At 48.5% G+C, this 22,670-nt stretch overlaps 1 protein-coding gene across 1 annotated transcript in view; it reads left to right on the top strand.

Annotated features, from left to right (window-relative positions):
• XRCC5 (X-ray repair cross complementing 5) overlaps nucleotides 1–20,053 on the top strand; it is a 511,073-nt gene extending 491,020 nt beyond the window's left edge. Inside the window, exons 20-21 of the mRNA XM_078679276.1 lie at nucleotides 6,979–7,053; nucleotides 18,874–20,053. Coding sequence (XP_078535402.1) covers nucleotides 6,979–7,053; nucleotides 18,874–18,888 — 90 coding nt within the window. The 3' untranslated portion in view covers nucleotides 18,889–20,053. The remainder of the gene's footprint in view (nucleotides 1–6,978; nucleotides 7,054–18,873) is intronic.
• The last annotated feature ends 2,617 nt before the right edge of the window (nucleotides 20,054–22,670 follow it).

Below are 22,670 nucleotides of genomic sequence, written 5' to 3'. Positions count from 1 at the left end.
CAACCACTAGACCGCGGAATAATGCACAGCATAGTGAATCCAGAAAGATCTTCAAGCTGCAAAACTACACCGACAGGTAAGAAACTATTCGTTATTTTTCTTGGATTGTAAGAAATCTTAGGCACTGAAAACGTAGAAAATCTAACCATTGCATAATGCAGACTGATGGACTCAGTGGCATAACGCTGAATGATGGAGCCCCCCTGCAGTATGTGATGAGGGGCCTCTAAGTCTCCCATATCTCACACATATACATTGGTCGTGGGGTGAATGGGGGACCTCCTGACATGTTAGTGGCCCCTTGGATGGTTGCTCTGCCCCCGCACCACAGGGCCTCAGGGGTCTGCATTACGCCCTGAAACCTCAAAATAAGGATGCTCTGGACGTTTCTTACTAATATTGAAACAGAGAACAGAGAAATAATCTAAGTCATACCGCAATATCGTACAGTGCTTTGCAAATACTGCTGCTCCAACTCTTCCCCGTGGCTCTGCAAGAATTGGCAGGTCAGCCAATATAATGCTTGTTTTTCAATACATTAATATTATACAATTTTCATAGTGCATTATTCCTTCTTCAGGGCAATAATAAAGTCCCATATCACCAATATTGAATTTACCAAACTCGGAAGGGAGAACAGCTGAGTTTACCTAGCTGTGATTTGGGATATTGACTAGCAGACTTTAGCAGCAAGCTACCACTCAAAGAGCCATCAAGTGGAGGAAGAGAGGGTACCCAGCACATTGGTCATAGCTGAACACTGCAGTGTTCCGACTGAGCCTGCTGAGGGTCATGCCCAGCAGACCTTAGTGCAAGGGGTGATGAGTTTGTCCTGTGGGCAGTTCAGAGAATTTATTTAATGATATATAGCTACACTTGAGCCCCTGTCCAAAGGGAGAAGGCACTTCCTCTGGGTTTGAGCAGCTGTTTGTGGGCCGAGGCAGTGGCCTTAGATCATACCCGTGTCCTCCGAGTCCGATGAGCGTGGCCTTTGGCCAAGAGCTGGAAGGTCTTTGTGTGAGCTCGGGCTGCACATGCTATGCTCAACCATTGTGTCAACGGAAAATACAACACGGTATGGTCTGGGCACAGAATGTTGTCTCAGCTGTTGACTGTGCCCAGCTTTGTGCCCCTGAGACCTGTTTCACACAGTATTTGGCCACACTCTTTCACTTCAGTGCTGCTTTCAGAACTGAGGATATCTTATTTTTTTGTGTTTTTGGAGATTTCAAAACCTCATTTTGATGCTCAGAAGACCAAGAATTTTCACTCAAGATTCTTTGTGATCTGCTGGATCCAATGATCCTTTCACTGACTGATTAGATAGATAGAGAGCGAGAGAGAGAGATAATTAGATAGATTATTTTTTGGGAGGTAGATCAGTCCCTTTGTGATTCTTCTCTTGATGCTCCATGGGGTCACATTACACCTTCGAATTATTTTCACAAATGTTGGTCCTTTGAGTGCTGCCTTGATCCACTGGATTATTGAATCCTGAACAAATTCTCTTTTGTTCCAATTTTTGATATAGTTTTTAATGTAGTGGGAAGAATCTACTATTTGTAACCCCTCCTCATGTTTCCTGGGGATTTGGCATGATCCTGTATTTGATGTGGGTTGCAACCTCTGCCCCCATTTCCCCAAATCTGAGTTTATTTTCAGGACTATGGATACTCATATTCCACCCGGTTTCATGGTCTGTATTCTCCTATTTGTCATGGTGCAAAAAAAGATTTCTTCACACTGAAGCAAATACTGTTTATGCAAACACAAATTATATATGGAAATAATGAATGAATGAATGTTGGATTTATAGAGCGCGTGGTTACCCTGGAGCGTCCCAGCGCTGTACCACTGGGGAACCCGTCCTGGCTTTCCCTGTGAGATGGTCCCTTTACTGGTCATCCCCAAGGTGAAGCCAGGCATCCCCGGCGGTGGTGGGGCCGGAGTGGAGATTAAGCAAGCTATTGCCCAGAGTTGCAGCGTGGGACCCCATGGTTAGAGTGGCACCGAGGCGAGATTTATCGGGCCCACTGACATTGGTCCTGCACCCGGCCGCGTCGGGAATTGAACCCTTGTCCCGGGCCGACCTCAGCCTCCGGGTCTGCCGCCTCTAACCGTTGAGCCACACTTCTCCACTTTACAATCCAACACCTTTCCTGCTGTTTCACAAACTGGAGTAGGAATAGTAAATAATACTATTCCGAAGTCCAGCGCACCCCCTACAGCAAGTCGTTTTAATGACTTGCGATGTAATGGTTCGCGTTGAAATAACACGGTCGTTGGAACGACTGTGTTGTAATGGAATGCATGAAAAACGCATTCATTGTAATGAGACCTATTCCCTGTTAACAGACTTGTAGTTAGGTGTCATAAACCGAACCCCAGCGATCAGGATTTCCTGACTAGACACCCTTTATCACCTGGCAGTTGTAGCTTCAACTAGTAAGATCAACCTAAATTATTTGTCGTTCCTATGGATAGAATTGAAATGGATTGATGATTTCATAAAGAAACTGTTTTTCTAGGAGGCCTTGACCCCCAGATGTATTATTGCAGTATGCTTTTTGGATAGGTACACCCAAAATGTTCTGGATTTAGACAGTAAGAATTTGCCAGCCATCTCGGACGACCTCATGCCATGATGACACCAGTGTCGTGCTTGGAAGTCATGCCAGAATTAAACCAACCGGCTGTTCAGGAGATGTCTAAGGATCCTTGGTGGATAAGCAAGTGGTGAGTCCAGGTTGTTTGGTAAGAAGGCTGATTCAGCACAACAACAGTTTACAGATAGCTGCTTTGGAACTATTGTCTATTGCCAAGCAGTTTCACCAACAGTACTGAAAATTCAGAGGCTGTTCCAGAGGGCTTGCTTACAGACAACTATGCTGCAGCAACAGACCCCATTCTTTCTAGACAGAGGAGGTGCCATTATCTTGAACCAGCAGAGATAGCAATTATCCAACTCCTTCTTCCAAGCTACAGCAGCTTCCAAACCACTTTTGTTTGCCTTCCAGGCTTGGGTGCAGTTGGTAGATAACAGAATGTATTATTTCTTCCCAAGCTGGAGATCAATCGCATTAGGCAGGTAGGTCTTGCAGCTTATTCAACAGAGCTATGCCCTGCCTTTCATCGCTTCTTCCTCCCACATAGGAGCAACTTTAAAGGATCACTTGCTGCAAGAAGTCATTCCTATCCTATTGAATTGTGCCATCGACCAGGTGCCAGTCTCAGAGAGAGGAGCTACTTATGTTACCTCCTTGTGCCGAAGAATGATGGAGTCCTCAGAACTATACAAGACCTCCAACCATAGAATGCCCTTTTAAGTTAGGGCATTTGATCTGGAAGTGAAGGTATTCAGTGGTGGCGGAGGAGTCATCGTGGTAGCGGTGGAGAGTTGAAGGGAGCTCTTGTGTGCGATGGTGAGTCCTCCCCATGGACGATTGGGGCAGTCCTTTCTCTGAATCATGTAGCCATCGGGAATGGAGGTAGCGATGTCGGGGGTGGAGGAGACGTTGGTCCAGGTTTCCGTGAAGAAGGGGACGTCTGGCGAGAGGGTGTCGAGGAGGTTCCAGATCTCTACGGCATGTCTGTGCAGGGAGCGCACGTTGAGGAGGATGCACTTCAGGGCTTGGGTGGTGTTGGCGTACGTAAGGACGGCGGTCGTAGTGATGCGGAGAGTTGTCAAAGTTCTGCTGCAGTGGCGGCAGGCAAACTGGCTGTGGGTGGTGTTCGGCGTGGACAGCTAAGTCATAGCGGTGGGTGGTCGGAGAGCCAGGGTACCTGGCGATGGCCGCGTTCTGGGCGCAGACGGTTTTGCATTTGGAACGCCTTCTGCGCGCCAGCGGCGAGCCGCATACCGGCCACCATTAAATAGGGAAGGGAGAGGGAAGCACAGAGGGGAGGCGGGTCCGGAACCCGGTAGGGGGGGAGGGGCCGCAGGGGCAGCAGCGACAGGAAGGGACCAGGCAGGGAATCAGCGCAGCAAAACAAACAGAAAACGGGCACAATTACAGAAGAGACATAATAAGAGAAGGACACAATAAACAGAAAAGATAGAAAAATGGCACAATAACAGATAAACAGAATAACTGGCACAAACACAAGACATACAGCAGCAGAAGAGCAAGGTTCTCTCACTGGACCACCATGGATGAGGCGAAGGCAGGAGCCTGCGGGTGGAGGCGGGCCATACACACCTACCAGCAACAGGTGAATGGGGTCAGCGACAACGGCACAACTCCGGAGTTGCTGGGAGAGAGAGCAGGTCTCTGACCAGGAGGTCAGAGGTCTTGCTCGCACTCCCTCGTAGCGGCCGCCATTAAATAGGGAAGGGGCGGGACGCAGCTAGAAGGCGGGAGCTGGAACCGGCAGGGGCAGGTGCCGAGGGGGCAGCAGTGGCGGGAAGGGACTGGGTATTTATTTATTTAATTTATTTATTGAGTTTTATATAGCGCTGGCTAGACCCGTAGGTATCAGAGCGCTTTACATGAGGATCAGTGAATTACAGGTTACAAGTTACCTTTGTTACAAAGCATAATCAAACATTGGATTAAAAAGCAGTGTTAAGATAAATTCGTCAGAGGAGGGGGAGGAAGGAGACAAAACAGGGAGACGGGGAGAAACTGTGTCCAATGTCCGGCTGGGTAGGTGACGGCCAAGGGGAATCAGCGCAGCAAAACAAACCGAAAACCGGCACAATAAGAGAAGGACACAATAACAGAAAGGACACCACAATAAACAGAAAAGACAGAAAAACGGCACCATGACAGATTAGCAGAAAAAATGGCACAAACACAAGACAAACAGCAGCGGACCTGCAAGGCTCTCCCACTGGACCACCAGGGATGAGGAGCAGGCACAAGCCTGCAGGTGGAGGAGGGCCTCGAACACCTACCAGCAACAGGTGAACGAGGTCAGCGGCACAACGGCGGAGCTACTGGGAGAGAGAGCAGGTATTGCTTGCGCTCCCTCGCAGCAGCTGCCATTAAATAGGGAAGGGGGAGGGAACTGCAGATGGGAGGTGGGTACCAGCAGGGAGGAGGGGACGGACGTGGGAGGGACCGGGCAGGGAATCTGTGCAGCAAAACAAACAGAAAACTGGCACGGATGAGGAGAATCACGACAGCACACATCCGTGCTAACCTTCGCCATTCACATAGTCATTACAGGACACATCCGTCCTGCCACAAGCCTTTACTCCAAGCAGCATCCCTGCCCATCGTCCATACCCTGATCTCCTTTCAGGCATATTTCCGAAGCATCACGCTTGACGAGCGTTCCAGCCCTGATGAGTCACAGCCGCTACACGGTGTGACGAAACACGTGTCGGCAATTTACTTTATTACAAAGAATCATGTCCTGGATGTACTGATCAGCACCCCACCATTAAAACATCCATACCTATTTACAACAGACTCTTGAATCCTTTTTTTGAACTATTCTGGCGACATTAAAGTTTTCACTAGAAAACCATTCAGTTTAATGTGTGCACGGGACTCCATTCAAACTGGCACATTATCAGAAGAGACACAATAACAGAAAGGACACAATCAGAAAAACGGCACAAGACAGACAGCAGCGGGCCAGCAGAAGAGCACGGCTCTCCCACTGGACCACCAGGGATGAGGCGCAGGCAGGAGCCTGCGGGTGGAAGAGGGCCTCGAACACTTACCTGCAAGAGGCGAATGGGGTCAGCGGCAGAACTGCTGGGGGAGAGTGCAGGTCTCTGACCAGGAGGTCAGAGGTCTTGCAGGTGCTTTCTAAGCGACTTCCCTGTGCCACCCTTTTCTCCAGACAAAATGGTGCTAGGGACTTGGTTGGCCTTTTTACCAAACGTTGTGACTTCTTTTGATTTTGGCTAATAAGTACTCTGCCAATGTTTTTCACCTCATCTCATGCCTTAAATGAGGACAGGCTTGATTGCTCAACCAGAAATGGGCGCCTAGCTTCTACATTCAGTGCACAAAGATCATCATGTAGATCAGCTCTTTATAGGGTTTCCTGGATCAAAGAAAGGAGAAGGCAGTGCAGACGAGTACCTTATCAAGGTAAAGTGCTGTTGAACTGTGTAGATATCCTCTTGCAAAGGTTGATATTTGCTCACTCTAACTTGCAAGAGCTCTACTCCATTTTGTTTTCCTGCACCTGTGTACATTTCTCCATCCTAGTTGCAGTCTGGTTTTTAGCTGGCCTTCTGGCACACTTTTGGGACTCCTTTTATTTGGTGTAAACTCGCCCACCAACAGAATTACAATATGAAACATTGCAGGTAAGTCTTGTTTTTTGTGATTGTTCTGTTTGTCATGTGCTGCATGATTAATCTATCATTTCATTCTGGGATGAAATTATTTTTCGATGGAGCATATCTTGTTGAAGCAAATTTAGGTGACTATTCTAGTTGGAGAAACTAGCAGTCAGATCAATTAATTCTTGTTGTTGGCTGAAACTGGCACTGACAATAGAAAAACAAAACATTTCCAGTACCATGAAAATGAATGAAAAGAAAATAGACTATATGTACCATAAAGACAAGTATAAAATGCATCGAAAAGAAACACGGCTGCCTAATCTAACTTTGAGATGCACACTTTTAAACACCAGCGGATTTGTTTGAGTGTATCCACACTATGCTTTCTACCATTAATTATAGATTGTTAGTTAACATTGTAGTTTATGCGCCCAAAGTAATCAACAAGTAGACTGTTGGATTTGAAGCAACACATTTAAGATGCACAATACTGCACCTCCAGTCTAAAAATCAGGTCGAAAGTATGTGTGGATGCAGTGTCACACCATCACACACAGGGCTGCCTGAAGTTATCAACAGTATGAGTGTTCAACTTGAAGGGCCAGACGCTTATGCAGGGCTCCACGTAGAATTTCACAGCACATCAAGGGTGTGCTCAGACTTTTTAGAACATATTCTGGTTTGGTTTTTTTAAATCACACATTGTAACAATTGTATTTTGTTTGTAGTTTTTGGCTCCAAAAGAAAAAAAGGAAGACATCTCTTTGAACGCAGGGGACGAAGGCGGCGATGTGGATGATTTGGTGAGTGCAGTTTGGGGTAAACGGAGAGAAGGAATGCACGTTCTGCAATGAGGAATTATGAGCACATCCCAAACAAGCAAACTTGCTATTTCCACATCCATGAAAGTAGTCCAAAGACTCACTGTCAGTGTTGGCAAACTGCTCAACCTGAACCAAATCAACAGGTCAACTTTATCAAAAATTTCAAGAGTTTATTTATTGCTTAATACATTCCTTAGAGGAATTCCTCAGTTATTTATTTGGGGGTGGTTGCTAATAATTGTCAGTTTCCTCAGATTTTTAGTCTGTGAACAAGGTTTTCCAAGTTTTTAAACCTCACGGGTTATCACCTAATTCATGTCCAATTTCAGGTATAAAGCTGCTAACTTCACTGCACGTGGGTTGTCCTGTGGAGCTAATCCTGGCATGGTTGGTCAGCAGTATTGCTGGGCAATCTCCTCTTGTTTGGTGTAAATGCACAAGTCTTTCGTTAGCCTCTATAATTGTTCTCTATACTCTGAAAAAGACAATTTCATTGCAGCCTTCTTTGCAACTCAAACTCCTACTCAACCTTTTCCAGTTTTGTAGCTTCTGGCAAAGTTTTAGAAACAGTACTGGTATCACTGGGGACTTCTCGGAATGTTTCAACTTGTTAGCCGATTTTCGTGTTGGATGTTGGCACTATAACTGTGTGATCGCGGTGTAGGTCACCTGTGGACGGCCAATGACAGTAACGTTTGTCTAGTTATACTTATCAGTGGCTTTGACACTGCCCACTTCACACCTACAGGAAATTGAAATAGGAGAATCTGTTCTTTCCCGATTTCAGTCTTCTGTTCACCGCTCTTCAGCAGTTGTCTCCCGCCTTTTACTTCTGCATTCTGTACAATACCATTGAAGGCTGTGATGCCACGTTGTCTCCACTATCTCCAGGAGTGGTCAGTGTGTAGATTGAGCCACTTACTAAGCTTGTTCAATCTCAGGGCTGCCATTTATACACGTACACCAGTGATGCTCAGGTTCGCCTCTCTTTTGTTGGCCGATACGGAGACCAAGGGACAGATTACTGCCATTTTATTGTAATGATCTGGGACTGAATGGTATCCAGCTGGCTGTGTGAACAATTCAGAATCCCAAATTAATTTGAATACTCTTTTTGGGTCCCTCCCCAAAATAGTGTAGTAGCCCTCACCTTCCCCCTGTTCTTCCATATTTAATGACGGAAGATTGTTATATTGGTGTGGCAATCAAGATTTGAGCCAAACTAGATAAGGTCACTACCCACCTTCTTGATCTTCTAAAACAGGTGGTCCGAAGCTACAGACATTTCAAAATGTAGCCTACTCATTTTAGGGAGGTAGGAAATACGACAATGCCACCCACCTGCATTTTTCTCTCCACTGGTTGTGTGTCTCAGAGTTGTCTAATTTAAGATCTTATTCCTTGTACATTGAGAATGGATGTTCCTGTTCTTGTTAAAGAAGAAGCCGGGACACTGTTGCTTTTAGATGGCCCTTCCCGGCTGCTGTGAGCTCACCTTGAGGAGCCAGTGGAATTGCAAGGTACAGGCAGGAGGAATACAGAGATACCCAACCTTGTCCGATAGGTAGAAACCATTGTGGTCACCTTGGTGAGTACTCGGGTGCTTATGTTAACCCAAACAGGAGGACTGCGTGCAGGTAGTGTTTGAAGCCGACCACAAACAGCAGGTACCGCATTGGCGCCTGCAGGATTGATATATGGAAATACGTATCCTGCAAATCAGGGGACGTTATCCAGTCTTATGCTTCTAGAGCAAGAAGACCCTGAGCTAGAGACAGCATCTTCAACTTGCACAAGTAAAAGTACAAAAGTCAGAGGTCCAGGATCGAATGCAAATTGCTTTGCTTCTTTGGGACCAGCATGTGCCAGGAATAGCAGCCCTGCCCAAGTAGCTGGTCTAGGGCCCCTACCACTGCACAGTTCTGAAACATGGCTGCCACTTCCTGCCACAGTATCCATAAGTGATCCACCGAACCGAAATGGCTATGGAGGAGGGATGTGGGGAAGATCCAGCTGGAAAGGTATCCATGCCCCCTTTCTGTTATCAAGAAGCCCCACTAGTCTTAAGTTTAGGCCTTCCAAGTAAGCAGAAAGGAAAGCACCTTCCCTCCAACTGGCCTCATGAGCTCCTTAAAGGGAAAGCTAAAGCAGCTTTCCTGGTGGTGCGAGGGAGGATGCGGAGAGCTGCTGGGTTAGTGGCCCTTTCCTTTGTCTCTGCCCCGGACTACCACAGAAGATAGTTTGGCTATTGGGCCAACTGACACTGGCGAAAGGCAAAACTTTTGGAGAAGCCACAGAATTTATGAAAGTTTCTCAAGTCTTGGACTGAGTCCGAAAGATCGGGCCTTAGCTCCTCCCACCTTAAACCGCTCCAAGGCAGAGTCAACCTAGCCACCAAACAGGAAAGCCCCGTGAGACTCACCTGTACATCCCCAGAGAAACCTGTAGTTCTAACCCATGCGTGCCTCATCGGGGCAATGGAGATGTCCATTGCCCTGGCTAAAGAATCACCTGTGTCCAGGTCTGCTCTGATGATTTGTCTTGAGGTGTCCTGCCTGTCCCTCACCACTTGGCGAAATGGTCTGTCCGGTGGCCCAGCAAAGTAAGGACCAGCAAAATTCGACATGTCCCACAAAGCATGGGTATACCTCGCTAGCAGACTGATAGCTTTAATGGATTTCAGGGCCACGTTCTTTGCAGAGAACACTTTTACCAACCGCCTCCAATATTTTGGAGTCAGTCTTGTGGGGCCGAAGGGAAAGACCATGAAATCTGCTTCATGCAAAAAAAGCTTCCACCACCAAAATTTCTAGAGCTGGTAGAGAGGAAATCAGGATCCCTTGGGGAAGGCATGTATCACCTGGCAAGGAGGTGGTTGCAAGCCAGAGTGGAGGTGGTCCTGTCCAGAGTCTTCTTTGATGGGGATCAAGCAATGCCTCAATAAATGACAGCAGAGTCTCTTCTACCACCAGTGTGGGTTGGAGTACTTCTATTAAATTGTTTGTATTGGACATGTCCACCACACTCAGCAGGGGCAGTTCAAATACTTCTATCTGTTCCTCAGGACAGTACGAAATTAAGCCTTTTCTAGAGGGCACTCCATCTCAATCTTATGAGATGTGTCCAGCCTGCGGGCATTCTGCAATGCCAGGTTGTTCGCATTGTTTAAAGACAGGGGATGGGGAGTTGTGAGTGAGGGAAAATAACAGCAAATTAGCTGCCTCACCGCTGTCGTCCTCATCATCTACCACCACCTCCAACATCTGAATTTGGTCTGAGTCTGATCCAAAGTGGTCATCTAAAGTTTGCCAATAATGCTGGCGCAGCAGGGTCTAAACTTGGCTTTTGCATCAACCTGCCCATGTCTCCCCTAGAGCGCTCTCAGCACCTCCTCATCATTGGGACAGTACTTAACACAAGATCTTTGAGATTCTTCCATCTTCCTTGGAGCAAGGGGAACATTTGGGATACGATTCCAATGTGTGTGGAGGAAGCTCAAGTACCAGCCCTGATGGTACTACACCTGCTAGGTCTGCTGGATTTCTGCATCATACTAGTTGCATCTGCACCTTGGCCCATGAGGGTTCTCCACTGGTGTAAATAACTATCAGGTTGCAGTGTGTCCAGCTTGGGGAAGATCAGTCAGACACAACCAGGATGCCTGTAGACACTGCTGCGCAATTGAGATGGTTTTCGCTAGAAGATCACCTTACACCAGGGATGTCCCTTTGACCATTTCCAGTAGTAACCACAGTAGTAACAGACTTTAGTATCTAGAGGAGCATTTTTTTCATATCAATCTGTTATATTTGTAAGTTCACCTCACTTCCTCTCCTTCTTTTGCTTCTTCAGATCTTCAGGGACAATACCCCTGCAATGTAGTGTGTCAACCAGCAGGTGTGGAGTGGGGCCTCTGCTTCTCTGCCAGGAAGCTCTAATACTAGGGGCCTCTGCGTGTGTTTAGGGGGTCCGGCTAATTGTCATCCACCTGGCAAGCTGTTTGAACTCCAGAGCCTGCTGCTTGAGACTGCTTCATCTTGCAAGCTACAAGTGGCTTCTCCACCCAGAGGTGGTCCAGTACACCTTTGCCCATGTTGACCTCTGCACTGTGTGCATTTTAACAAATGGCTAGCAGTTTTGTGCTCTCCAGAACCGGCTGCAGGCAGCATTGTGGAACAAGTATTGGCCGAGGGGGAGTTTTTCCCTTAATTACAAATTTCCTCCCATGCCTGGATTCATCTGGTCTTAAGGAAGGTAGGCCAGGACCGGTCCCAAGCCATTGTGATCATCCCAGTCTAGAAAAGGAGGGTGTGGAATGTAGACCTATTGCAAATCTCCCCATGTCCTCTGCTCCTTTTGACTTCCAGAGCGGACCTCCTTTCCCATTGAGAGGGGCAGGTTCTGCACCCCAACCTCCAGAGCCTCCAAATTCATGCCTGTGAGATTGAACAGGTGACACTTGAGCTCCTATCTCCTGCCGCCTTATGTGTTTGACGATCTGCTGCCAGTCTGTTGCCCCTCCACAACATGTTTATTCAAGAAGGTGCGGCACAGCAAGATTGTGCGGCGGCAATGTCAAAGGCTACATTTTGACTCTGCATTTATCTGAATTCACAATCAGCAATCCATGTGATTTTCTGTTAACCGCTGTTCTTCTACTCACTTAAGTATTACTCTGCTTGGTTAAGCGCTGGGATGCTCTAGGGTAGCCATGCGCTATACAAGATTGCCTTAATAATGTTGGAATCCCTGTTTGTTATCTGGTTTTTGCAGGGACTTACACATATGTCTCCATGTACACCCTTTGTGATGCCCCAATGGGATCTGACTCATGTTTTTACCTTTTTGGTGGTGAAAATATTTGAAACCTTTGACAGTTGCCAGTTGCGTTTTCTAACATTTAAAACTGTTTTCTTGTTGGCATTAATTTGGCAAGAATTTTCAGCATGTCGGATTTGTTGTTTATTTGTCCACCTTTCACATGCTTCTATCCAAATTCGTCTTGAGGCGTAAAGTGAATTTCCTGTCTAAGGCTTTGACCCCTTTCCATCTGGGGCAATCCATTACATTTTCCTCCTCCCTACCCTACCAAGCATTGCTTGAGACTACACCGGATAGACCCTCTGAGTAAGGTTAGTTACCACATCAATCGACCAATGAAGCTTGACCAGTATTTCGTTGAGTATTTAGAAGCAAGACGGGCAAGGCAATCCAAAAGAAGTCTTTATGATGCTGGATAATCTTATGCATTCACCAGAAAGATCGCTACCAAATTTAAGTACCTTTATCTTCCAACAGTTGAAGCAAACTGAGGAGCAAGTGACGAGGGCCTGGAGTTTAGGCATTGCAGCATTGCACGGCAGCAGCCCACCATTTGACTCCCATCCATCAGTCTTTCTCTTGAGCTTAAAGCGATCAAATGGTTCTTTACATCTTCCTCAAGTTGTTTCTTTTCACAACTGTTTGTCTTGACCATTGGGGAAAGGTCTATCAGCCCACAAGAAGGCTCTGCGGGGCGGTACAGAAGTTGCATCACACATCTAACCCAAGAAAAAATTTCTTTAGTTCCTAGATGTACTTCTATTTGCACCCACATGCCCTCCCAACCTAACCTATTAGAACTCAATGTTCAGAGAAGCCATCTTAGGTAAAGTTGACTAGAACTCCTACAGTGGATTCCCAGGTGCCAAACAAGCGAACTTTTCTGTCACTGTAACCCTGGTTTTCTTTTTTTTAAATGGCTACTTACCATGCCTAGTCATGTGAGGCTCATATTTTGGTTATAAAAACAGTACCAAGACTTGCTGTGGAAGAGACTTTGCAGTTTCCAAGTGTGCTGCTGATTCAGATCAGCCTGTTTCTTAGTCCTGATCTGTACTATAGCACCGCCAGTACAGGTGTGCATATTTGTCACCAATCCCAGGATAAGCGCTCGCGGTTTTACTCTCAGTCCCAGTGTGAAGGTGGCAGATAAGATGTCGACCAATTAGTCCTATTCAAAGAACAAATATGGAGATCATCAGTACTGGCTGACTCTGTTGACACCAAAGACTATTTACTTTGCAACAGAGCGCTTGGGCTTTACAAATGTTCCTCTTTCGATCTAACCTTGGACAGTGAAGTATCGGGACTCCATGGGAAGACGCCCGTAGTTCATATAGTAGGACTCGAGTTTATCGTGCTTGGAGAAAACCTAGGTAAAATAATTGCAGGAACTAAATGGCTACCAGCATGCTATGCTCAAAAAGAAACAAATAAGATGTATGACATCATTTTCATAGAGCACTAGAGAAGGGAGAACTGGGGTATATAAGAATTAGAGAGGCTCGTAGGAGGTCGGGTGGGATGGCCCCTGGAACCGCGAACGAGTGAAATAGGCGAGTCAGGAGCGGGGCCAATAATGCACAGAACGTTTTATAAAACAGGGGCGTATATCCGTCCGGTCCCGGGGCCTTGCCGTGCTTGAGTTTGGCGATAGCGGAAATCACCTCCTCGATTCGAATATCTCTGTCTAAATGTTCAGCCTGTGAGAGGGTCAGGGATGGGAGAGTGACCGAGTCTAGGTATGCCGTCATCGCGGGGACATCTGGGGGATCCCCTGCATAGAGCTTTGCGTAAAACCTTCGAAAGGTTTCGGCTATTTGGGCGTCTTCCGTGACCATCGTCCCGGTGGAGTCAGAGACCTCCTTCACTAGTTGTCGCTGGGTTTTCACCCGAAGCCTATTTGCCAATAGGCGGCCACAACGGTCCCCCCCCCAGTGTAGTAGGCATGACGCAATCGCAGCGCAGCGTACTCCGCGCGATCCATATCCATATCCAGAGCCATCAGAAGTTTCCTCGCCCCCTTGAGCTGCTTCCGGCGTCCGGCGGTGCATTTGCTCGAGTTCGCGGACCCGCTGAGTGAGTTCCTCTCTTTTATTCTGCCTTTCCCTATTTTCAGCCGATGCGTTGGCTATAAACTCTCCCCTAAGTACAGTTTTCAAGGCTGCCCAGCGGGTCGCTAGTGAGGTGTCGGGGTTATCATTGTGTGTCAGGTACTCCCGGGTAGCCTCTGTTATGCGTTTAACCACCTCTTTCCTGTGCAATAGTGTTTCCCTGAGGCGCCAGACTCTGGAGGGGCAGGTCATCGGCGGTAGGCATAGCGTAGTGAGGACCGGGGCGTGGTCCGAAATAGAGATCACCCCCATCTCGGTTGTCGAGGCTAAAGCCAGTACCTGGGTTGTAACCAGGAGGTGGTCTAACCTCGCATACGTTTTGTGTGCATGGGAATAGTATGAGTACTCCCTATCGGTAGGATGCATGCAACACCAGAGATCGTGGAGGTCTACTTCCGACAACTGTGCTTTACAACCAGCTGAGAATTCCCCGGACTGGGGGGTACGTTGTGCCGACCTATCAAGGGCCGAGTCGAAAACCATATTAAAGTCACCCCCGATGACAATGTGTCTGTCCTGTGAGGCGGTGACGTCCACCAGCGCCGACCGTAGGAAGTGCTCTTGTTGTTCATTAGGGCTATACAGGGATCCAACCGTGAACGGAATCCCCCCCAATCTTAAATCTATAAGCAAGCAATCTGCCTTTGTGTTCTGTATGTTTATGAAGGACCTCCCCCTGAAGTGTCGAGCCACTAGGATTGCCACCCCTGCAGTCTTGGTGTTGCTGGAGGAAACAAAATTGTGTCTGGAACTTATGGAAGCGCAGCCTATGGGAGTCGCTGGGTAGCAAGTGGGTCTCTTGAAAAAGACAAATATCCGCTCGCGTGCTCTCTAATAATGACAGTACTGCCCTCCTCTTAACTGGGTTATTGAGGCCTCTGACATTCAGGGTCACTATCCTAAGAGACGTGGGAGGCATGTGAAGTGTTGAAGGAAAAAGCCAAAGACTCCCGCTTGAGCAGGACAAAGTGTATGAATGTCGCCAGAGCGGCTAAGACCTGCATGATGCACTGGACGCTCCCTCCCCCTCCCCCCCTCGCCCAACCCCCAACGAAACAACCCCAACATTCCCCACCTCCCTCCTCCCCTTCCCCGCAACAAATCCCTGAGTCTCATAGTCCCAGTCCGGTCCCTCAAGGACAAGGCTGTGATAGGTTACTGAAGTGGACGTCTTGCCACTGCACTCCCGTCCGCCCCTCCGTCCCCCCCCAAACCCTCAAACCTGCGTTATATAAAGGCTGTGTCGATCTCCCCCCGGAGTCATCTTAAGCTGTCAGCGCGACATCATTTGTGAACGTATCCCTGGCCGCTTCTTGTACCGCTCTGTCCATTCCGGCCCGGATAGTGGGCGAATCTGGGCGGGCTGATGACGCAGAAGATTGACGGTCTGAGACCCGCTGCCAACCGTCCCTGGTGGTGCGTCTGCGACGCGGTGTGTGTGGGTCTTCGTCTGACGCGGTGATGCCCAGTACCTCGCATGTGTCCTGGAGGGAGCGGAGCTGGTGCAGGGTGCCATTCCATTGGAAGATAAGCCGGAAAGGGTGTCCCCATGAGTACCGCGTCCCATGGCTTCTCAGAAAGTCAGTCGCTATTTTAAATGTCTTGCGTTTTTGGAGCGTAATCGCTGATAAGTCCTGGAAGAGTGCAACTGGATGCCCTTGGAAGTGCAACGACTGCTGTTTCCTAGCTTCACGGAGGATTCGCTCCTTGAGCGGGTAGTCCGGTAGGAAGGCCAGGATGTCAGGTGGCGGCGCCGAGGCCCGGCGCGCCAGGCCCACTCTGTGCGCCCTGTCTATTCTGATGGGAAAGTCCTCCGGTTCCCCCAGTATCTCCCTGAACATGCTCTGTAGATACTTGCCAATGTCCTCCCCTTCTTCCTTGGACGGCACTCCCCGGACCCGGATATTGTTCCGACGAGACCGGTTCTCGAGATCCTCATTGTGCGCCTGGAGGTCCAGATGTTGATCCCGCAGGCGGAGCACTTCCTGCTGCAGGTGTTCGATCTCTTCGCCCTGGAATGTCCGGCTCCTTCCTTGGTGGCCACTCTTTCGCCTAGGCTATCTACTTCTCTCCACACTTCTCTGACTTCTCCGGCTACTTCCTGTTTCAGCGTCTGGAAGTCTTCTCGTAGGGAACTGAAGAGAGATTCCAGGAAGGACCTGGTGACCGGTGGTTCCCTGTCCTCCGTCTCCAGCGGGCTTCTCGAGGGGCCCGGCGAGTGCTGCCCTTTGTCTGGTTTCGATAGTCCTCTGTTCAACATTTCGGGTAGTGTCCGTTCCCCTTTCTTGGTCCCTCTGTTGCTAGCCATAGCTGCGGCTGGTGGCACGTGGGCGGGGTTGCGTGGGTGTCAAGGCCGTTGCAAGGAATGGCGGTGTGCATGCTAGCTTCTGACCGGGGGGACCGCCTCTTTGGACTCCGGTATGTAGCCCACCTCCCTTGGCTGATATTGTAGACCGACCCCCTCTTCTGTAGTTCACCGAGTCTCCCCAGGTGCAGTTCGCCTACTTGGGAGGCCGTGCTGGCGTGATCGGGACCCCGGAGTCTCCCGTACCTTCAGACTGCGACCTCTGGTCGGCGCACCGCTATGGTCCTCTCAGGCCTCCCGCCGTATCCGCCAGTCAACCGTCTCCTTCGTCGTGGACACCTATGAGGAGGTCAGCCCTGAGCCCGCCGGCGCGGCGCGGTATGTTCCGGCTCTCCCACGGGGTCACTTCTCGGCAATCCCAGCGGTCTTTGCACCAGTGCAGTCGGGGAGGCACCGGAGAGCGGCCGCCGTCCCCTGGTTACGTCGCTCAGCAGTCCAGTGCCTTGGCGGGCCTGTCTTCCGATGAGGCCTGGACACCCGGCTGGGTTCAGGCCTAGGCTAGGCTGCTCAATCCAGTTGCCGCCGAGAGGGTGGGGGAGGGGCGGTCGACCCGCGCCTAGGGCCCCGTCCCGCAGGTGCAGTCCCAGCCGGGAGTTTCTTCCGTGTCTCGGCCCCGTTTTACCCCCAGCGTCAGGACTGGCCCGTGAGGTCCTGGCGTCCGTGTGTGCCCTTCAGCCCAGGGTCGGCCGCAGCATCGGGCGTGTCCCAAGACGCCTCGCCGTCGTGGCGGGGGCCGGCTCGCGCTCCACCCCGTCCGCCGGCCGCTCCGCCGGTGCACCCCCGGGGGCCGGTCACCGCGGTCCTCCCCACCTCCGCAAGCGTTTCGCTGTTGGCCGTTCCTCGGCAGTCTGGTCCGCGGCAGTGGCTTGGAACGCCCCTTTAGTAGGCCGCGTCCCCGGCCTCGCGTGAGGGTTTCCGGCCGACGGGGTACACCGGCTTCGCCGCCGGCTGCCTCCGGGTGTTTCTCAGTGCCTGGGTCTGGCTTGGGACTCCGCTGGTGTCTGTCCTTTGCACTCGAGCGGCACGGAGCACCGGCTTCTACTCCGCACCGGCCCCGATGCCCTTCCTCCCTCCGGCGGCCCTCTGCATGGAGCTTCGTCTCAGCCGCGCTCCGGCTGCCGCTGCTCCCCAAAGTCCTCCGGCTGCAAACCACGGGCAGAGCGGTGGTCTAGTGACAGCTTGTCGGCAGCTCCTCTGATTTTGGCGCCGCTCCGCCACGGATCGGGGGAGATCAGCGAGATTTCACGGCCTAGGGGCTTGGGGTCGGAGGAGCTCGCGGAGAGTGCGTCCGCTCACCTCGCCATCTTGGCCACGCCCCCGTCCTACCATGTTTAAAAGTGAACAGCTCCTTGAAATCTGAGTAGAGTAAATGAGATTTTACAGTGGTACTGATTTAGAATATAATAGTTTCAGAGTATTGTGCCCTAATAATGCAGACACAGAGAACCAGCCCAGGCTGTTTTACTTGTGAGATTACCCTGTAGTCCCCTGAATAGATGTCACACTGGTCATTGCTATATGTCTGTGGGGAGAAGGCTCCTTTCTGGCGCTACCCGCTCTTAGTCTGTCTCCTCGAAAGCTCCCCACTTTCAGGCCCTTTGTTGCCTGTATATCGGTTTCCTCTTTAGAACCGACTTTGAGGGTTTGATTTAGAGTTTGGTGGAGGGGGTACTACGTCACTTTCCCTCTCTGCCAAACCCGCCTGATTTACAGGGAGGTGGAACTTAAGTATGCCTCTGACAGAGCCTACTCCGCTTCCACCACTTACAAACTCACCCCACGAAGCCGTAGCCATTGGAGGTTTACATATAACACCATCCGCTTAATTTAGAGTTGACTTATTTTTTTTTCCTGTTCACCACCACCAGGTAAATACTGGCGGAGTGGGAGAGTAAAAATAATGATCCCCGCACCACATTGTGTGGGGCTCATTTGTTTTTGCTTTTTAAAAACAAAATCCTGCTAAGAGATTTTGTTTTTTTCAAAGCAAAAACTTGTTAAAAGTTTGACATGCCACTCTCATGTTTGATAGAGCCATCCGTCAAACGTGTAGCATACTGACAGGAATCGCTGTGATGGCCAATGACTAGAGCTGTATGCTGGCCAGCGGATAGCTCTAAATGTAGAGGACGGATACTCGGTCAAAGCGGTGTAGTAGTTTCCTCCATTGCCCTGACGGAGTAAAGCTGTACTCTACAATTGAAATCAGACCCTGAGTTTATTCTGACCTGCTCTGCTCTATCTGTGTATGGTCACGATTTCCATCTTTTTTGTCCCTTGGCTGCAGGAATTTTTTTTCCTGTTTGTGGGTGAGGTACCACTTACACCGCCTAGTTGCAAAGGTTCATCACAGACATATACTAGATGCATGCATACGTACCACAATGTGTAGCACTTTATTAAACCTTCAAATGAATAAATAAATGGTTGCTCTATGCCTGTCATCTGAAAGCAGCAGTTTGTGTCTCTTTAATTGTATTTCTTGTTGTATATTTGCAGCTCGACATGATGTAAGCTGTGTCACCGTGTCTAGGACCCCCAACGATGAGATGCTGAAACCCTGTGGTAGCGTCAGAAGCCTGGGGATCACATCGGAGGAGCATGGAAGAAGTCGTGGAAGCGTGTTCCAGTGCTCGAGCACCCACATACTTCTACATGGCTTTTGATATCTTTGGACTGCTGAAAATTATATTTTCCTTTCTCTTGTATTTCATGCAACTTTGAAATCACATATTGCCTTTGATTCCCTCGGTAGGCCAGAGGAGGATGGGCTGTTCAGGATGGTTGTTGGTTATGGCACTGGAGGTTCGCAGATTCCCTCAAGTTCACCTGAGCACGTTTCCTGCTTTGTACCCAAGAGGCAGTCTCTTTGTTGAGGTCACCTGTTAGTAAGGACCAGAGTGCAGTGCTGTGTACATGTTGTTTCATGGTGAGTTGGCAGCAAATCCTTCAGCCTCAGTTACTCGCTGTGTCTTTCGTCTTTACTAGACTGGGTGGCACTCACTGTCTGGCATCTGTTTAACGAACTGGGAGCCCCACACACAAGCCGTAGTTAGACTTAGCACTTATCGGTACCCCTTGTCCTGTCTGTACCTGTACAGAATACACACTCACCTGCTTGATGTGATGGCACCATACCAGGATTGATTACTGGTGGGTGCTTGATTTCTGCCTTAACTGTGGTTATTTGAAGGACTCCTTCAGCAGCCGGTCTCCTCATTCCAGCCCCTTGTCCAGGCAGTAATGCCTAGACTGCATTTACCTCTCCCAGCAAAACGTCTGTTGTTTTGACCCTTACCATACCAGTGCTGCATCAGGGAAAGAGAACACAACTAAGGCTATTGACCTTCCTAACAATCAACTAGGTATTTATCTCGGGCATCAAGGCCACACTGTATAGGAATATTACACAAGCTAGAAAAATATGGGTGAAGTAAATCAGCCCAGACTCTCTGATTTGTCCTGTGTGTAGCATCCCAAATAGTAGTACGAGTTGTAGAAATGTGGTAGATAGCAGGAGGGTTTCTCTGGAGGGGTTAGATAGCAGCTAATCCTTGAGACCATAACTCAAACCCCATGTTTGTTTACATCTTGTTACTCGCTCTGTATTTCCCTAGTTGCAGTTAAATAATCTTTTGTACCAAGAATAGACATTTACAATAAAATGTTGGAAAACTGAGCACATTGTCTCTAGAATCTCAGAAATAGCCTCTTGAAATCACTAAACTCTGAGAATTCCTCCCGATGAAGGCGACTGGAAGTGGGATTGAATTGTATCAGCACGGATGGTCATCATTCTCCACACTGAGTCCATTTTTCCAGCTGGTAAAAAGTTTTATTTCAGCATATCTACTGCTTCTTGGCTATTCACTCCGAGCCTTGGCTAAGGGATTTCTTTTCAGGTGGCACCTTTTCTAGTCACAGCAACATTTACTTGCATCCCTGCTTGAAACTAAAGGGTCGTTTATGGAGTTCAGCGGCGCTGCAATATCGACCCCCAGTAACAAAATCAGCAGTGCTTCACACCTGCACATTCCACCTCACCCCCACACACACACACAAACTCCCAAAATGCCTCCAGCTGTCATGTGGAAGTGGAATGTATTTCTCACGCAGCTCATGGGTCCACCCTTCTAACCTCGACACTCCTGTGATCTACAGTTCTTGTCACGATGGATGGCCTTATTGCTGGTAATCACCTCCCTCCAAAACATCAGTGATTGGAAGTCTCTAACCACAGAAGAACTTTTTGTTCTGATGGATACCTCTGTCTGTCGTTGATTCCTCGCCTTCGAATACTCCCCAGGCACCAGGCTGGATCTGTAAAGTTTTCTTAAGCAGTGCTCCCGAGAGCTGTTGTGGTGCCGTGTGGTTCTGTGTTGGTTCCGTACCATCTCTGAAGTGACAGAGCCCTGAGTACTGACACTAGGAAGATTTAGATTCTGACCCAAAGAAGGTGCATATCACAACATCAAGGTAGACACGTGCACTCACAAGAAGTCCAATCCTAAAGATACAGTGCCCCAAAAATGGCTTTGCACATCTAAAGTTTCAAAACTGAGATCCTGGCGAGCATCAAAGATATGCCTTTCACAGATAATCATTCAATCCTGCCCTAGACCAGTGCCTGGAAAGCAATTAAATTGCTAATCGCATGGTGAAAGCAGTGAGCGTTGCAAACTGAGATAGCCCCCGCGACATTCAATACCATTAGAGGGTCACAATAAGGGAATTGCTAAGCACCTGGGTCTTCATAGCATCAGACAATTGGGCGCTGAACTTAAACATGGATACTGTAAAACATGCACACAAAAAAACTCAACATGTCCTTCAGCAGCAGGTACAGGAGTTACTACAAAAATATCCAATAGAGGTACCTCTGCTGGAGAGAAACATGTGGGTGCATTCAGTGTAGACTTCCTAATCCCAACACCTGAACTAACATAGAAACGAATATTGAGCCTGCATTTTGTGAATATATTCATCAAAATGCAAACGTGATGTTATGCCATTACTAGAGAAAAAGGCTTGCATGTCGCTAGTAGTTCTAAAACACACCTACATTCCCAGGCATCCATTCCACAGAACAAATCTCAGGCTTGTAAAGATGGGAGGCCCATTACCTGTTCAAAGTATGACTTTTTGGAATGAAGTCTTCGCCAAGAATCTTTACAAAAACACTGGCAATGGTATTGGCTCACCTTATAAGGCAACTCAGTCTGTGCTGTCCCCACTTGTGTGGAAAGACCAGGAGTTCCTCTTGCAGCTGGTGAAACCTCTTGGAGCAGGGCACATAATGTAAAATGCAGTGTGTGTCTGCAGCAACATAGTTCATCTTCACCGATTACCAAGCACCCTATCCAATGTCATGCTGACAGCAGGCCTTTTCGGCTCTAAAACCCCAGTCATGCAGTGTTGTTCCTGCTAAAATAAGAATTTTGGAGACCACTTTTAGGTCACTTTTATTTCCTCGGTTTTTAAGGTTTTGATAGGTGGCAAGTTCCTCTCTGTCAATAACAAATGGCCACCTTGATGAAGTTTAGAAAAAACATATAGTAACACAGTACATGCACAAGGCCATGCAGCACGACTGGTTGAGGGTGCATTGTTTTCTACCTTTATCTACAATATAGCGCCCAATTGTCTTGTCAATCCTTTTCTGCACTTAGATGTAAGAAATAACATGCTTATATCCATTAAAATCCCCTAAAGGAGTTGTCCTTTGATGACTGCAAGGTCTGGTCCTACAAGAGGCCTAATGTAGCATCTCAACTGTAGCCTGATGAGTCGACGTAAGGACATTCTCCAGATCTTTAAGGTAGAAGTAAAATCAACAAATAAGGAACTGTTGGATTTGTTTAGCGGGGAAGGAGCATGGGAACGGACTGCCTCGTGGATCTCTCGTCCTGCGTCAAGAGCGACAGATTTGAAACCAGTTACTTACCTATAAAAATGCTTTTGCAGGATCTAGATTCACATACTATGCATTATTGTGGTTGTAGTAAGTGTTTATTTACAAACTGGTTCCCCTAGTTGGGCATCAACAAAGGCAGAGTCAGTAGGGGTCACTGTGACATCGACAACAACTTAAAGTGGGGCGTCATCTCGCCCCAAACCAATTGCACAGCTTGATTGCGCCCGTTTGGCACTCTGTTTCTATCTTGCTCATTTTTACTCCATGTATTCCTTCTTTTCCAACATTTTCTTACACTCATATTCCTTAACTCGTAACGTAATCCACACGCAGAATCAACTGCTGTTTCCTTAGCTTCCCATGCTCAAGTTGTGCCCCTCTG

The sequence above is a fragment of the Lissotriton helveticus genome, chromosome 3_1 (assembly GCF_964261635.1).
Source record: "Lissotriton helveticus chromosome 3_1, aLisHel1.1, whole genome shotgun sequence".
Classification (NCBI taxonomy): Eukaryota; Metazoa; Chordata; class Amphibia; order Caudata; family Salamandridae; genus Lissotriton; species Lissotriton helveticus.
This window is presented reverse-complemented; position numbering and strand designations above follow the sequence as displayed.